At 42.5% G+C, this 12848-nt stretch overlaps 1 protein-coding gene across 2 annotated transcripts in view; it reads left to right on the plus strand.

Moving 5' to 3' along the window:
* IFT122 (intraflagellar transport 122) overlaps window positions 1-12848 on the plus strand; it is a 77970-nt gene that overhangs the window by 14905 nt on the left and 50217 nt on the right. The window contains exons 4-9 of one of the 2 annotated variants that reach the window (XM_036266709.1): window positions 3416-3494; window positions 5271-5347; window positions 7609-7675; window positions 8846-8992; window positions 9951-10127; window positions 12000-12075. In XM_036266709.1, coding sequence (XP_036122602.1) covers window positions 3416-3494; window positions 5271-5347; window positions 7609-7675; window positions 8846-8992; window positions 9951-10127; window positions 12000-12075 — 623 coding nt within the window. The remainder of the gene's footprint in view (window positions 1-3415; window positions 3495-5270; window positions 5348-7608; window positions 7676-8845; window positions 8993-9950; window positions 10128-11999; window positions 12076-12848) is intronic. The other variant, XM_036266710.1, reaches the window with a different exon arrangement.

A 12848-nucleotide genomic window follows, 5' to 3' on the forward strand; every position in this document is an offset into this window, starting at 1 on the left:
AGGGCATTGCCAGAACATCTTGTGGGCAAGAGGAGATGGGATGTAGGGCATAAATGGGGCATGGTAGGGAGGTAGCGGATGTCACTGCAGGTGTTGGCAGGTAGGGGCATGTGGTGGTAGGATTCTTATGGAAATTCTCTTCCATTCTTTCAGTGAAATAGGAAACAACATCAACTGAGAGTGAGGATGGGGAAGGAAGTGTGAGAGAGTTGAAGAGAAAGGGAAAAATGTAAAATGGACCCGGGAGGTATGGTGAGATCTCCAGTGACATGAAGGGCCCACTTGAAGCTGGTGATCATGAATTGAAAGTGAGATCAGTTGGTTTGATTGTCTTTTTGTCCACCACTTTGAGCTGCATAGATGCAGGAGTGGAGGAGGTGGAGAGTTGGATTTAATTTAGTAGTGGATTTGCAAACACCTCTGGAAATGAAGTAAGAGAGTAAGGAAGTGGAAGATGTATGCAAAGGAGTGATTTTATACATTGGCCTTGAACTGTCAAATGAGGGGTGAAAGAACTTCAAGGGGTGAGGGGCAGTGGAGAGGTGGTAGGTTCTGGTGGGGTTGAAAGATTATTGGAGTCGGGGTACCAGGTGGGGTGAGAAAGAAGAGAGGTAGTGGTCAGAGAATGGGTGCATGACAGATATTGAGAGTTATAAATAAATTTGTGCTACCCACAGCATGGGCTTGGTGGAAAGAACTTAGGCTTTGGAATGGATGGCTCTAAGTTCCAACCCCAAAAGCTCTGTGAGTTTGAGGTGGTTATTGAATCTCTGAGTCTCAATTTCCTCATGTGTCAAATGAATATAATACAGAAGATAACACTGTGTGACCACTGCCGAGAAGTCACAGAATCAGACTGTTATAGTGCTTGAGTGAACCTTGGAGATCATTCAGTCTCCAGGCTTTTAACTTCTTTTGAATGACAGACCTGTCTGTGGATCCAATAAAAGCTATGGACCCCTTTCTAAAAAATGCACATACTTCGCCCTGGCCGGTTTGGTTCGGCGGTTAGAGCGTCGGACTGCGGTCCAGAGAGACCCGGATTCCGTTCCCGCTAAGGGCGCATACCTCAGTTGCAGTTTGTCCCCGGCCCTGGTTGGTTGTGCGGGTGGCAGCCACTTGATGTGTCCCTTTCACATCGATGTTTCTCTTTCTCTCTCTTCCTCTTAAAAAAAAAATGCACATACTTCATATGTACACACAACTTTGTGCATATAGCTTTAGTCTGATCTAGTTCACTCTCATTTTAGACCTACATAAAGACCTAGAGAAGTCAAGTGACTTGCTAAGGCCACGCAGCAAGTGTTAGTGGCAAAGACAACGCTAATTTCTTGCCTTGTAGTCAGGTGTGCTATGTCATGGTAGTCATGTTTTTGTTGTTTTTAATGTGTTTTTTGAGTTCAAGTTCAGAGTAATACTGTTGGGAGACCTGTGGGACCTCTGGAGTTTATAATCCTTGGGGCTCTTGGGCCTGCAATACCATTAAGGCTCTTGATAATTTCAGAGTGTGACCTGCCATCAGTGGCATTTGTCAGCACTTGGCAGAGTTCTGGCACACACATTATCTCATTTGATCTCCCAATGGCCCTCTGAAGCAGACAGGAAAGGGATTATCAGCTCCTCTCACAGATGAGAAAACCAGGCTTGGAGCAATTACAGGTAATGGGCAGAGCTGGGCCTGACCCAGGTCTTCCAACTGCAGAGCCCTTGTTCTTTCTAGTGGATCATGCTGCCTCTTCATGACACTTATATAGTGATTAAGAAGTCTTTTTATTTCTCTCAACTTGTCTTTTCCCCTTGGATCTGGAAATGGAGATAGCCTGAATTATGGTTTTGCTCTTTAAGTCTGCTTGTTTCTGATTTCTCCCTTAAATTTTAATAAGTATTTAATGAGCAACCATGATACAGAGGTGGGTAAGAACATTTTTTGTTGTTGTTGTTCAAGAAAAACAATACAAGACAATATGAAGAAATAATAGTAATAATAATAGCTAATTATTTTTAGCATTGATTCTAATCCAGGCACTTTCCTAAACCCTTTAATCTCATTTAATCTTCACAACTGTGAAGTAAATACCATTGTTGAATCCATTTTTCAAATGAGGAAATGAAACAGAGCTCTTCAGTAGCTTGTTCCGGGTTCTGCAGCTGGTAAGTGACATCACTGGGAATTCCAACTCAGACTCTGAGCCTGTAGCCCACACTCTTCATTGCCTGCTGCCTGTCAGGATGGGAGAGGAGTGACAGAAATAATTGCATATGAAAGCAGCTTCTATTATTTAGTATTTGCAGCAATGTCATATGTTTCAGCCTAATACCTACTGTTTCAACCACTGTGAAAGGTGCTTTACAGATATTATCTGAGTTGACCCCCACAGAGTCTCTGAAGAAGGTATTATAGTTATCCCTTTATGTTTCAGATGAAGACATTGAGGCTCAGAGAACAGTGACTTGTCCAAGGTCAACTTCCAGTTGCCCTAAGAATCAAGTCTAAAAATCCTTAACTAGGTGTACAAAATCTAGCCTGTGCTTACCTATCTCTTAATCATCATCTTTCACTGGAGTAGGCGAAGGCTCCCTGTTTGCTACCATGATACCCTGCTCCACTTTTAAGCACTGGCAAACTTGTAGTAACAGAATAAGTAGTTATTTATTATATGTTACCTGTTTCCAGTCCATTCTTTTTTAAAGTCCAAGTAGTGTGAAAATGAAAATCTCATCTGTCACTCTTTTGCTTAAAGCCTTTCTTTGGGATAAAGAGAAAGATCTCAACTGTGGCCCCGAAGCACCTAGAGATCCCTCTCCTATCTACCTTAGCCCTTGCCCTTGGTGTTCCATGCTGGCTCTCTCTCAGCCCCTTAGACATGCCAGGCTTTTCCTGCCTCAAGGCCTTTGTACATCTGTTCTATCCATGTGATGGCACTTTCTCTGCTCTTTGCACCTGGCTAAGGTGTGCTCAATCTTTAGGTTTCAAGGGAAGGATCTCATCCTCAGAGAAGACTTTTCTCATTTAAATTAGGTGCCCCAAATTATTCTCTTTCACAGGTCCTGCTTCTTTTGTTACCATATTGTATTTGTATTGAATTAATTTAATGCTCAGTTTTCCCACTACACTAAACTCTGTGAAGGTAGGGATGATGTGTGCTTTAATCACTACTTGATCCTTAGCACAAAACATTATTCCTAGCATAGTATGCTCTCAATACACCTTTGTTTACCCAGTGCCAGAGAGACCAGGATTTGAACCCAAACTTTCTGCCTCCAAAGTACTGCTGCCCAGTACTGATAAGAAGAAGGAGTAGAGAAGCAGCTGACACTTATTAGATACCTTAAAAGAACCAGTTTTCTAAGAAATACTCTGGGAAATACTGGATTAAAATAAATGTGAGAATTTTCTTTTTAAAAATAATTTTAGGCAAACGCTTTGCTTCTGGATCAGCTGACAAAAGTGTTATTATTTGGACGTCAAAATTGGAAGGCATTCTGAAGTACACGTAAGTAACCATTTAGGTATATAGTGTTATTAGTTTGACTTTATTGAGTGACTGTAGCAAAAGCACCTTAGAAACAATATATAAGGAAGAACTTTTTTCTCTGCAATTGAACTTGAAATTGATTTATGGGGGTATGGGTGGTATAGGAAGATTGGGTGAAGAATAAATGAATAAACATTTCTTGAGCACTACCAGCTTGGCCAGCACTGGGCTAAGTGTTTTCATATAGCTAAGTTTAGTGAATCTGACATCACACATTCTACCCTGCCCCAACCTGTCCTCTTCCAGTGGCCTTGCATCTTAGAGAATGGCCTCACATCCACCAAATGGCACCAGCCAGAAACTTGGGGTTGGTATGCTCTAGGCTTCTCTCATTGCCAAGAAGTTAACCCTCCTCACCCTGGAGCTCTCAGACTCAAATTCTGTTTCTTCTGTGAAGCTTCTCCTGCCCCTCTAGTCCTGGTCAGATTTCCTTGGTGGCATTTCTTACAGTTGTAGTTCTACATTTATCTGGTAATTGAGTGATATCTCCCATCAGCCTCCAAGCTCCAGGAAGGGAGAGACTGCATCTGTTTTTGCTCACCCTATATCCCTGATACAATGCCTGGCCCATAGTAAGTACTCAACAAATGTTGTTGTTTTTTTCTTTTTAATCATGGTAAATACACATAAGATAAAATTTACCATCTCAACCATTTTTAAAAGTGTTTTTATTGCTATTTTAGAGAGAGAGGAGGGGAGGGAAAGATAGAAACATTGATATGAGAGAGAAATATCGATCAGCTGCCTCCTACATGCTCCCCACTGGGGATCGAGCCCACAACCTGGGCATGTGACCCGACCGGGAATGGAACCGGGACCTCTTGGTCCATGGGAGGACACTCAATCCACTGAGCCACACCGGCTGGGTATCTTAACAATTTTTAAGTGTATAATTCAGTAGTGTTAAGTATATTCACGTTGTTGTGCAACCAATCTCTAGAACTCTTTCCATTTTGCAAAACTAAAACTCCATACCCATTAAACAGCTCCCATTACCCCTTCCCTAGCCCTTGGTATCCACCATTCTAGTTTCTGTCTCGGTGAATTTGACTATTTTAGGGACCTCATATAAGTGGAATCATACAGTATTTATTCTTTTGTGACTGGTTTATTTTACTTAGCATAATCTCCTAAAAGTTCATTCATGTTATACTCAGTGAGAGTAACAGCCATTAATAGAGCACTTTCTATGCAGTTGGTACTAGACTAAGTGTTTTACATCATTATTTTATCAGCTCATAAACCGGAGGTGTCTAGCATGCTAGTCCTGGAGGAGGTGGCATTTAAGCTAGGGCAGGCTGATATTTAAGAGATGAAAATGGGGTGAGAGGCAATCCAGAAGAAGGAGAATTAATTCCGTTGCTTTTTAGTTGGTCATTTGCATAAGAGTTTGTGGTGTGTAGTTAGAGAGGCTGTGGGTTCATCATATATTTATTTTTTTTCTTTATTGATTTTAGAGAGAGAGAGAGGAAGGGAGAGGGAGAGAGATAGAAACATCGATGAGAAGGAACATCGATCAGCTGTTTCCTGCATGTCCCCCACTGGGGATTTAGCCTACAACCTGGACATGTGCGCTGACCAGGAATTGAACTGGTGACCTCTTGGTGCATGGGTCTACACTCAGCCACTGAGCCACACCATCCAGGCTGTGGGTTCATCATTTAAATCTTAAGTTGTAGCCATCGAAACACTTGTGGTTTGCTGCATAATAATGTATAATTGTTTACTTCCCAGGCACAATGATTCTATCCAGTGTGTCTCCTATAATCCTGTTACCCACCAACTTGCATCTTGTTCCTCCAGTGACTTTGGTATGTTCCCAGTGTCTTGTCCTATAATAACTACAAATATGAGCAAAAAATACTGAAATCTATCTAGAATGTGGTGGTTTTTTCCTGAGAAAGTTATGATATTTCTCTCTCTTCAATGGCTGGGGGGGGGGGGGGGGGGAGAGGGGGTGATAGTTATTCTTTAAATTGTGTAGAAACCAAGAGAGTGAATGATGACATTGAGTCTGGTAAGAAATATGGAAACAGCAAGAAAGGACCCAGGAAAGGGAAATGGTAAGAAGGATGGGAGGGCACAGGCATAACTTGGTGTTGCCCCCCTCTGAGAAGCCTTCCCTGCCTTACCCTGGCAGGGACAGACTGTTCATTTGTCTTCACCTCTGCATTCTCCAACATCTGTGTATCTGTGAAATTCTTCACCATTTTAACTGTGCTTCTTGTGCAGTGTAATGTCCATCGAGGCAGGGAGGGAAAGTGAGCAGAGGCTTGTAGGTTATCTCTATTCAAGGTCACTTCTGTCTTTCAACTCTATTCAAGGTTACTTCTGTCTTTCAGCTTGTTAGTTCTTTTTTCCTTGCTAAGAGATAATTGGTACAACAGAACAGCCATTACTAAGGAGTCAGAGACCTAATCCCTATCCGTGTTTGACTTTCCTTATCTAGATGAACATGTTCCCACCATTCTATCTCACTGATAACAGTGAGATTCACTGAGGTTCAAAGAGAGAATATACAAATAAAAAGGGAAAAGACTGTCAATCATTAATAAAATGCAGAATTTGTTGTTGTTTTTTATCCTCACCTGAGGACATTTTTCCATTTTTTGTTCAGGTAGAGTGGGAGGGGGAGAGAGGAAGAGAGAGAGAAACATCGATGTGAAAGGGACACATCGAGTGGCTGCCACCCGCACGACCAACCAGGGCGGGGGACAAACTGCAACCGAGGTACATGCCCGTAGCGGGAACCGAACCCGGGTCTTTCGGGACCGCAGGCCGACGCTCTAACCGCTGAGCCAAACCGGCCAGGGCAAAATGCAGAATTTGTAAAAGTGTAATAGTGAATAATAACAGTACTTACTGAATGTTTGTGATGTGCTAGGGACTGTGCTAGGGGTTAAAAATGAATTCCTTTGGGCTCTATGACAGCCCCTGAAGTCAGGTTATTATTATTCTCTTTCTTACTCCACTGATGAAAAGGAATTGGGGCTTAGAGCAAGTGGTTCACTGGAGGTTACCCAGCCAGTAAGTGGTGGAACCAGAGTTTGGACTTAGGCCATCTGATTACATGTCCAACCAACCTGCTCTGGTAAGCACTGCTGAGGGAGACCTAGGAGGGTGGGGTTTCTTTCAGCTAGAGACTCCAGGTAGGCTCAGTGGAGCAATATAATATATGTACAGGTGGAAATGTTTGGGGGAGGTATTCTAGACCAGGGGAAAGGGGAAAAATCATTTGTTTGATGTTGTACCTTGCTATATAAATATATTTTTGCACTATATTTACTTTCTTGGTTATACTTTATGGCTCAGGGAAAGGGTAGAATTTGCTTATGTTGCCTAAATATACACCTGTTGTAGGGCCAGAGCATCTGAGGGCAGAAGGGAGCAAGCCAAAGGTGACCAGTGTGCCATGGACAAGGCACAGCTTGTGTAGGGTCATGTGCTGTAGGTGAGGCCTGGGAGAGGAAATCAGATTCCCAGAAAGCATCATTCATTACTTTGAATGCTAAGTTGTACTCTGGTTACAATGTAACAGTTATTGATCCAGAAGTTGCCATTTCTTTGAGAAAAAACCCTGAAAATTTGGCTAGAAATTCATCAATCTATCTTTCTTTTTTCTTTTAAAATAATTATAGATTCACAGTAAGTTGCAAAGATAATGGATAAGTCTTGTGGACTCTACATCTTATATGATTACTATATAATATCAAAATCAGGAAGCTAGGTCTGGCTCAATTTGTGTATATAGTTCTGTCATTTCATCACCTGTATAGATTACCATAACAACAAAGATACTCTATCATCATCTAACCCCCATACTTTCTATTATCCCTAACATCTGGTCCCTGGTAGCTGTTAATCAGTTCTCCATTTCTATATAATTTTGTCATTTTAAGAAATTATAATATGGAATCATACAGTATGTGACCTTTTGAGATTGACTTTTTTCACTCAGCCAGAAAGCCCCAGAAATCCTCTAAGTTATGTGTATATCAATTGTCTGTTCCTTTTTTATTTCTGAGTAATATCCCAACCAATCTACCTTTTTTCATATTATTTTGCATTGAAGGCTTGTGGTCTCCTGAACAGAAGTCTGTCTCCAAGCACAAATCCAGCAGCAAGATCACCTGCTGTAGGTGAGTTAGGGACAGCTCTGAAGGTAGGCTTTATGTTCCTTCCTCTTCTAAATAGATTCTCAAAATCCACTTAATTCACATAGAGAAAGTCTGTGTTAACGAGTTGGTTTGGACCCCTATATTCCTCTTTTCTAGTCTCCTTGGTGGGAAGGACTTGTGCCTGCCTTTGATCATCAAGCAAAAGAGAACTATAAATTGCTTTCATGCAGTTATCTAGTTACAAACCTTCTCAGCCTACAGCTGTCCTCAGTGGAGGCTCTCTGGAGATGCAAGATTGTCTTTTTCAGGTGGCATGTGTACTGCACAGGTTGTGATGCCAGACCTGGATTCAAATTCAAATGGATCACTGACATGCTCTTTGACCTTAGGAAAGTTACAAAAATCTCTCTGAGCTGGAGCTTCAGGTTCCTCATCCGACAATACTGGATAAAAATACTGATTTTAATTGGGCTGTTGTGAAATGCATACAATGAGTCTAAAAGCATGCAGCGCAGCACCTGGCATACAGAAGACACTCTATAAATGCTAGCTATTCTTGCTGTTCAGCTTCTGATGTAGCCTTTATTTCATTCAACATCTGTTAAGCATCTGTTCTAGAGGCTGGAGCTACACAAGACATAGAATTTGTTCTTAATGTGCTCTTGAAGTGGGAGGGTGTTGAAATGGTGAGTGGGGAATGGAGGCTGACCCAGCGATGAAGGCACAAGCTAAGGGTTGTCGTGAAAGTCTATATAGAGAGCTATGAGAGCTCAGAAAAAGATACTACTGCCTTCACATCTATCTGTTAATCCCAGAAATAAATGGGATTTTACATCTAGTCCTCTAATTTTTACATCATGACCAGGATGAACCTAGTTGTTGCTGCCTCATCAGACTCTGTTCAGGGGTGGGGAACTTTTTATCTGCCAAGGGCCATTTGGATATTTATAACATAATTTGCAGGCCATACAAAATTATCAACTTAAAAATTAGCCTGCTGTATTTGGTCAGGCTAACTTGGTGAGGCGTGTGATGTTAGCTGGTATTGATTTCGCAGGACTTATACGGACCGCAGGCTGGACATTCCCTACCCCTGCAAGAATCTATATCAACCAAGGCATCATCCTCACTGGTTTTACTTTCTGTGTGTTCCTTTCACTCTCCCTGTGCCTTTGCTCGTTGTGTAAACAGCTGGACAAATGATGGTCAGTACCTGGCTCTGGGGATGTTCAATGGAATCATCAGCCTACGGAACAAAAACGGCGAGGAAAAAGTGAAGATTGAGCGGCCAGGGGGCTCCCTCTCCCCGATATGGTCCATCTGCTGGAACCCTTCAAGGTGCTCTTACAGCTTTTCTCCTTCTAGGGCAAACACTATTTCTTTCTCTCCCTGCAAGGTCTCTCCATGCATTCAAAGGCTTCTCAGCCCACTTAACTGATATGTTTTGGAACCTGTTCCATTTGCATGGAATTTTTTAAAGAGCTCATCTTGTGTTCTGGAATGAATCCCAGAGATCTAGTTAAGCAGATGAGCTATCTGGGCCAGCTCAAAGCGTGTGTGTGTGCGCATGCATACATGCACCACAGAAGGGCCATTTTCTTATGAATTAATAGCTCAACCCTTTGCTGTGGCTTTATTTTAGTCTTCCCTTTTTCAGTTCTTTCCTCCATAATAAATAGCTTTTTCATGAGTCTTTTTTACTGCCCTTGCCAAAAGACGTCTAAATTAAGTCTACAAGTGTCCCCAAATCCTATAGTCTCACAAACAATTGGCATCTACTTTCTCAAGCCTTACACACATTTTTCTTTCTATGCCAATATGACTGACTAATGTCTTTATATGCTCCTTGTATAATCCTATAATATTAAACCACCAATATCTCTCACAGAGTCCTCTGAAGGTAAATTAAAGGACTTAATTGTTTACCAGTCCAATGTCACTTTATAGGTGGTGCCTACTTGATTTAGAAGGTTGTTTAATTGCACTGCCTTTTCTACACCATATTATTATGCTTCTTCCTGAATAATTTTGTCTAGCCCAGAGCTGTACCATGCATCCCTAATGCCTTCAAAGGCCATTAGCCTTACCCCAGAGTTCCTGCTATTTGATTTTTGTGGCCACAGATGACTCTGTGGCTTCAGGGTACCATTTTTAATTCATGAGAAGCAGGATGCCCAGTATACCTGTTTGCTGTCCTTTTCCGGCAGGGTTTAGGGGCTCCTTGACAGGTTTTGAAATTATGGCTTTAGTGTAGTTCTAGGCATTGTGATTGTGAACAACCACTTACTATCTACAGCCGATGGGAGAGTTTCTGGATGAACAGAGAGAACGAGGATGCTGAGGAAGTCATTGTCAACAGATATTTTCAGGAAATCCCTTCCACTCTGAAGTCAGCAGTGTACAGTAGTCAGGGTAGTGAGGCAGAGGAGGAAGAGCCAGAGGAAGAGGACGACAGTCTCAGGGACGACAACTTGTGAGTGTGTCCTGAGGAGTGAGAACCCTCCTTGGAAGGGACAAGACCCCGGAGCAGACCTGCTGGGGCAGATGCTGCTCTAAACTCCTTTCTAAGAGGGTTCGAGGTTGTTGTTGGTTAAAGCTCCTTCAACAAGGGGGAAACACACCCTTTTAAAATTTGTGTGTGGGTTATAAAATTATCCTTTGAGAAACTTCAGGAAATACTGAAAAGTCTAAAGGAGAAAGTTCAACTCTTCTGTAAAACCCCATCCTTTGAGGAAATCACTGTTAGCATTTTATTGTATTTCCCCTCATCTAATTAACTAAATCATATTCTACATCATAGAGTGAACTCTTTCTAGTAACATTAGAAGTCCTTTGAACACATGATTCTGAATGCCTGCATAGTATGCCCCTGTGTGGGTGTACCATAATTCCTTTATTACTGGACACCTCTCTTAACCTGTTCCTACACTCTACCTTACCTGCATTTTCTAGGGCACATATCAGAGAAAAGTCCTCAACTTACTCACAATCCTCACCCTCCAAATCCTGGCTGTCCAGGCATTCTTTCTTTCTGGAGTGGAAAAGCTGGGATAGCCAGGATTTTCTGATTAGGTAAAAATGGTCTAGCTTAGAAATTTCCAAACTGTGTTCTGTGGTACCTGGGGTTCTTTGGAAGAAGGAGGTGGGAGGTGGGGGATTAGGAAAGGAGGGAGGGATGGGTTTCAGGTCCCTATCTGTGTTTCAGAGTAGCTCTTTTCATTGTTTGACATAAATTTTGTTTTGGTAGAGACTCCCTGCTGGGGGTGGGGGTTGGGGGGAAGGTTAAAAACCACCAATCCAGTTCCTAGAACTTGAACCCAGCTTAGAAGCATATATGGCATGCCCAAGAGGGCTCACTACAGGTTGGGCTCCTAGACTGTGTTTGGATTTCAGTGCCAATCACACAGTTTCCCTGCAGGTCCCTTCCTGTTAACTTCACTCTTGGTCTTTGTCTTTTTCCTTTAGTTGTGAATTAGTGCCTGTGGTTTTGCCACTTTGCCACTCTTGGCTAGGTTTTGCAGATAAGGCTACACCATTCCTGGCCTGCATATCTTAATGGTACTGTCAGGTGACCCAAGGCCTTGGGCTTAGGAAAGCTGGACTTAATAAACAAAGCAGAGGCAACGTTAGGTGGGTTAAGACTGGGCCTCAAGGGTGGGGAACATCTCTCCCTTAAACTAGATTCCCAGCCTCAGCTGATGAGATTTCTCCTGCGTGCTGGTTCTATAGACCTGGTCTCAAGGCACTGATCCTGATAGGGACTCAGTTTCAAAGACAGTTGATCTTTAGAGAGCCCATTACTCTTCTTTTATTAGATCCATTCAGAAATCATTTCACAACTGTGAGACGACCTAGTTTAGGTATTAATTTTCCCTCTTCAAGAGAGCAAGCAAGGCTTCCTCTGTCTGTTAAAAAAGTCAGACAATTTATGCCTTCCCACTGCAAGAGACATTTCTCTACCATCTCCCTATATTTTATAGTACATAACAATAAAGCGCTCTTAAATTTGTAGCCTTGCCCTTTCTTAGTGTTGCTTCACACGAAGATTTGAAATGAGGGGTTTAGTTTCTTCACTGTGGCCATGTCCCAGCGCCACAAGCTCATGGTAGGGCATTTAGTGAAATAACAGATCCCAGGAGGGCTGAACCCAGCCGAGCCTCATCCTATTGGACTGATTGATGGGTTGGCCCACGTTACAACTTTTGGCCTTAGTACCGCTGTACAGCATTTGCCGATATGACAGGCTGGCCAGGGCTTGCTTTTTCCTGTTGTTTGTTAAACCCTTAGGGCTAACTCATCAGCAGACCATGGCCCCACATAACCTCTTTTGTCTTCTGTTGATTAGAGAGGAACATAATGACATCCTGGCTGTAGCTGATTGGGGGCAGAAACTTTCTTTCTACCAACTGAGTGGAAAACAGGTATGTAGCTCTGTACAAACCTAGTGGGAGATATAGTTATAATCATGCCTATTATAGTTTTTCACTGTCTGAGATTGTATTATAATATAGTAATTATAACATTATTGTTTGCTTCTCTTTATTGAGCATTTGCTGTGATACCAAGCACTGTGCTCTGGGCTGTGTATCCTTTATCTCATTGAATTCTAATAAAACCATGTGAAGTAGGTACTTTGATGATCAACTTTTTATTTTTTTAAAATATTTTTTCTTTATTGATTTTAGAGAGGAAGGGAGAGAGAAGGAGAAAGAAACGTCGATGAGAGAGCGCATTAATTGGCCACCTCCTGCAGGCCCTCAACTGGGGATTTGGCCCACAACCTGGGCATGTGCCCTGACCGGCAATCAAACTGGCAACCTCTTGTTGCATGGGTCAACGCTCAACCAGTAAGCCACACCGGCTGGGCGATAATCAACTTTTTAGAAATGAGTAGACAAGACTCAGAACAATGAAAGAAATATATTATGCCTGAAGTTTTCCCTGGCTGGTTTGGCTGAGAGGTTAGAGCTTTGGCCCTTGGACCAAAGGTCTCAGGTTCAATTCCTGTCAAGTGCACATGCCTGGGTTGCAGGTTCTACCCCCAGACCTCGATGGGGGCTGTGTGGGAGGCAACCAATCGATGTGTCCCTCTCTCTCTCCCTTCCTTCCTTCCTTCCTTCCTTCCTTCCTTCCTTCCTTCCTTCCTTCCTTCCACTCTATCTAAAAATCAATGGAAAATATCCTTGGGTGAGGA

Source organism: Molossus molossus, unplaced genomic scaffold (assembly GCF_014108415.1).
Source record: "Molossus molossus isolate mMolMol1 unplaced genomic scaffold, mMolMol1.p scaffold_m16_p_18, whole genome shotgun sequence".
NCBI lineage: Eukaryota > Metazoa > Chordata > Mammalia > Chiroptera > Molossidae > Molossus > Molossus molossus.